Below are 4578 nucleotides of genomic sequence, written 5' to 3'. Positions count from 1 at the left end.
CTGCTGCTCTGACACATTTTGCAAAGGAGAGGGGGGCAAGCAGCAGTCACAAGCCCAGTGCAGCACCCAGGAGTGACACAGTGATCTCGATACAGATATAAATGTGCTGAGTCTCTTTACTTTCATCATGCAGCAGTCTCATTAAAAGGCATTGGCTGCACAAAGGGACTAGTTAAAGGCTTCACAAGCTGGTCCGAAAGTGTAATACAGCCAGACCTCAGACAATGCTGTAGCTTTAAAATCAAATACTTTTTGGTGGTTTTTTTTTTTTTACTATGGATATTCCCAAACCCTGTTAGAGAAAATGTATGCGTATCAGCTGCTAACTGTATTTTAAATATGAAAACTCAGACTATTATTCACTTTCACCCATGCAAGCGCTTTCTCTAGTTACTAGAAGTGTATCAGGCATTAGTAGAAGGTAACTTGCATCCCCTCAAAGGGCAAACTGGACAGCTTTAACAACCAAAACGCAGCCACATTTCACAAATGCCCAGCACAATATGCCATCACTGTCAGCATATAAGCGTTCTATAATAAACTGCTAGCGTCACCTGTCGGTGGAGCTCCAAAACTGCAAGCAATTATCTTCAAACATACAGAAAGCTAGGAAAAGAACTGCAATTATCTGGTGAAAACAGCTGTGGATCTATAATATGCACCTTTTAAAAGGGAAAACAGGACCACCGTATTACAAACATTCTAGTACGTAAATGGAATTGGTACTCTGCTGCCATTTAACATCTTTGTACACTAAGCAACTGTATCAGAGACACTATAACACTACCCAGTGTTCATGCCAACGCCAAAATACCAGCAGTGTAACAGCAAAAGAGATGCAGCACTTACACCTCAGGGTGGTTTTGGGCGTCTTTTTTTTGCTATTATTATTTTTAAACAGTCCAGATGCCATTTCATTTAAATCCAAAGCATTACGCAATTCCACTTACAAGAAAATATTAAAAGCAATTTCAGTAAGACTAGGAAACCTACATGGAAAATAATATCCTCACCCGTTTATTGTTGATTTTACCACTTGGTAACGCGGTTGTTTTGAACTCAGTGTGAATACAAGTTTTGCAGAAAAATCACACACCTGCATTTTTCACATGTATCAAACACATTTAAAATTTAAAATTTGTGTGCCTTGACTTGCTCCTTTTAATGTCTCTTTAGGGATGTCCACTGTCACTGATCCGATAGAGTCCAACTCAGTCTCTCAAGTCAGGTGACATACAAATTCAAAAGGTGTAGATTTCTCAAAGACGGTCTTCTCTGTAGTGCATTGTGCTAGTGCATTCAACCAGTGTGTCAGTATTCAACCATGTAAGCTTGGGTTGTTGGGTTCTTTTTAACTACACAATACAGAAATATAATTTTACATGTAGCTTTGCATGCCTTATGGCTGCTTGCCCTACTATAGGACAGTGCAATAAATACAAATATATGCACACTAGAAAAGATTTAACTGCCATGATCTACATTTCGTTTATGAGTACAAATTTACCTAGTCAACAATATGACAAATTTAGCAGAAAAAGTGGCAATGGCAGTAATAGTCTACTACAAAAACAAGGCTAGAAGCAAAGTGTTCTCAAGCTACAGAAAATTTGCTACCTCCTAATATATGATGTAGGGCCCAGTTCCGCCAAGTGCAGAGTCGCGATCAGTAGGTTGCATCAGAACATGCTTTTCCCCATTTAACAATGAATACTTCTACAATTTATTTGGTTTTGATAACTGTTTATAAATAGCACACTATAATGACTATTAAACTATACAGCAACATGACATTTATAGCCTAATCCTGAATACAAAGTTCAAAGAACATGACTACAAAGGCCAGAGAGCAAATGTCATCGACTAAAAGCATTTCCACTTCAGAATTTATTGAATGTTCTCTTACACAGACACTTCTTGATCGTGAAATCCAAGGAACAGGATTCCCCGTTCCCTCTCTGCTCCAGTAGTAATTTAGCCACACATCCCCCTTATAAATTAGTGGTGGATTTTAACAGGTAGCCCCTTGGGGCTATATATTTTATATACTTTATATATATGCACATTTACTTTGAATTCTATGTAAAAGTTGAAAAAATGTTTGAAAGAAAAACTCAGAATATATCACAGCTTTTTCAGCGAAAAAAATACAAATTAGTTTTGTAACCACTATTCAATTTATCAAACTTTTTTTTTCTGAAGTATTTACCTTTAATTATATACACATTACAGGAAATAAAACTTTTTCCACAAACATTCTCTAAGGTGACAGTTATCAATAGAATGATAGAATAATAGCGGGAATAATATGAAACCAATGGGGGTGATAAATTTCTGCTTTTAAAAAGTAAAAAGTCACCGTATAATTAAGTACAAAAACCTGCATTGAATGACAACTGCTGGTGTAGTAACTTGATCAGGTATGGAGACCAAGAGTATAGTAAAGCCCTATGGTAATAATATTTCTGTAGCATTTCCACTTGGTATGTATATACTAAATGTTGGCAAAGTTTCTGTAGCATTAGCTTATACAAACATAGGAGTCCTCAGTCTGCTGCATAAAATGGAATAAGTGTGTTTTAATTCTCCTGAAATGCACCTGAAATCCAGAGTGTCACTTACAAACTGCATAATGAAACTTTTCTTCAGAAAAATATCTGTTTGGCATCTCCGGGGCTCTGTTCCATGGGACAATAGGGGCATTTTAATCTGTGGACAAAGACAAGGTGTTAGAATCATGGCAATGTGCAACAACTGAGCATTAAGCTTCTTCATTGGTTACAAAGCTATCAACTTTGCAGAAATAATCCTTCCTCTTTTTCCCCCCCTGTAGCATGAAACAAATGCACTCTTAAGGCATCATGCTTTACTTGGCTCCGTTAAAAGTCACCTTTAGCTGAGAGACACGTTATCGCGCTTTTTCTTCTAATTATATTCTCTCACCTTTCGCCCACATATTCCTGAATTATTAAATACCAAGAAATTACTCTTCATGATTAATATATTATTTCTACTTCTGGATTAGGTTGTTGCATTTCAATCATTTTAAATATGCTGGTAGCTTTCATTTTGACTTCCTCACCATTCAGGGCATTTTATTCTCTGGTTCCCAAAATGCTATGATTTTACAAGCCACTTAGATCAGCTCCTGCAGGCTATGGCTACAGAGGTCAGCCTGGCCTCCCTGCTGAGGGCTGCACTGATCCAATTCCACCTGGTTAGCATTGATCCATTTGTCCCCATCTCTAAGTTGGGGCCTTTCAACCCCCACCCCTCAAGGTGATATTGTCAGAGCTGTGCTGTCGCTAAAGCTGATCAATGAAAGCATCAGGAATGAGGGACTGGGGACAGGAATAGTACAGCAGCAAGTTTGATGGCTTAAAAGGGCTAAAGCCGCCCAGGAAGGCATACCTTGGGGCTCTTCTAGCAGGGCAAAGAATGCAGACATCATTCAACATTTAGAGCATCACTTATTTTCACACTGGATTTTTCAAAACAACTTCTGGCTCTAAATTAAGCTGACAGCCTCCATGGATGCTGCATATATTCAATTCAAATTACTGCTGGTTCTTCTTCAAGAAGATCTGTATAGCTTGCTCTCCCTCCCATTTCCTCCTTCCCAAAAAGTCTGTAGGCACCCCACTGATACCTAAGGAGGGGTGCTTCCACAGCAATAATTCAACTACCTGCTCAACTACTAAACCATGTTTTCCAAAGGTTTAATTTTAAGGGATGTTTCATGCATTACTAACCTTGCTCCCAATGAAAAACTGTGCATGTAAAGTCTCTATTTTGAATTTAAGACAGCACAATGGTACTTACAACTTGAGAAATTACTCTGTTCATTGCATGCCTTCATGTAACCTCACTTTTTACATCAGAGGGTTTGTTACGCTTTCCTCCGGTGCATCAACCTGGCTTATCTGATTTCTAAGTCATTCTCTAAGATTAACATGCTCCCACCAATTACGTTTTCCCAAAACACATAATTCCATTCTTAAGATTTGTCTTTGTCTATAAGTTGCTTGAAATAAAAAAAATTGTACTTACTTGCTGCCATTAAACATTTTATTCAAAGCATCTCTTGATATAATATGACCACAAACTAACTTCATAGGTGGATTATTATCTGTTGTTTGCTGACGAAGAATGGGACAGGCAAATATTGAATGATACCAGCACTTTTTACCAAGGTCCACTTCAATCTGTGAAAGAAATTAATACAACAATTTAGCTTGGGAAACTACATTTCCAGCAATTATCCCTTTCAGGTCATGTCCCTTACTTAACAGATTTCACAATTCAGCTGTGAAGGGAGCAAAAGCCATTGTGTGGATACCTGACAACTTCCCACCCAAAAATACTTAATTGTGATCTTAAAATGGTGATTTATGTTGCTTCTTCCCATCCCCAACAAACCAGAGTATTCTGCCAAAGGAAAAGTGCATATTTTAGCATAGATTTATGTCCTGGCAAGAAAACTGAGCTGATGACCCAACAAGACTTTCTTTATTTCCTACCCAGTGATTTCCAAAATGGTTTAGATAATAGATCTCATCTGGGGGGGGGGGGGGGGGG

General features: G+C 38.1%; 1 protein-coding gene across 3 annotated transcripts in view; it reads right to left on the bottom strand.

Annotated features, from left to right (window-relative positions):
* Positions 1-990: 990 nt before the first annotated feature.
* The window catches only part of RMND5A (required for meiotic nuclear division 5 homolog A), a 28594-nt gene continuing 25006 nt past the window's right edge, over positions 991-4578 (bottom strand). For 2 of the 3 annotated variants that reach the window (XM_014936026.1, XM_014936025.1), the window contains exons 7-8: positions 4051-4205; positions 991-2709 (exon numbers count right to left, since the gene is read on the bottom strand). In XM_014936026.1, coding sequence (XP_014791512.1) covers positions 2646-2709; positions 4051-4205 — 219 coding nt within the window. In that variant the 3' untranslated portion in view covers positions 991-2645. The remainder of the gene's footprint in view (positions 2710-4050; positions 4206-4578) is intronic. The other variant, XM_014936024.1, reaches the window with a different exon arrangement.

Source organism: Calidris pugnax, unplaced genomic scaffold (assembly GCF_001431845.1).
Source record: "Calidris pugnax isolate Ruff unplaced genomic scaffold, ASM143184v1 scaffold14, whole genome shotgun sequence".
In the NCBI taxonomy this organism is placed as follows: domain Eukaryota; kingdom Metazoa; phylum Chordata; class Aves; order Charadriiformes; family Scolopacidae; genus Calidris; species Calidris pugnax.
This window is presented reverse-complemented; position numbering and strand designations above follow the sequence as displayed.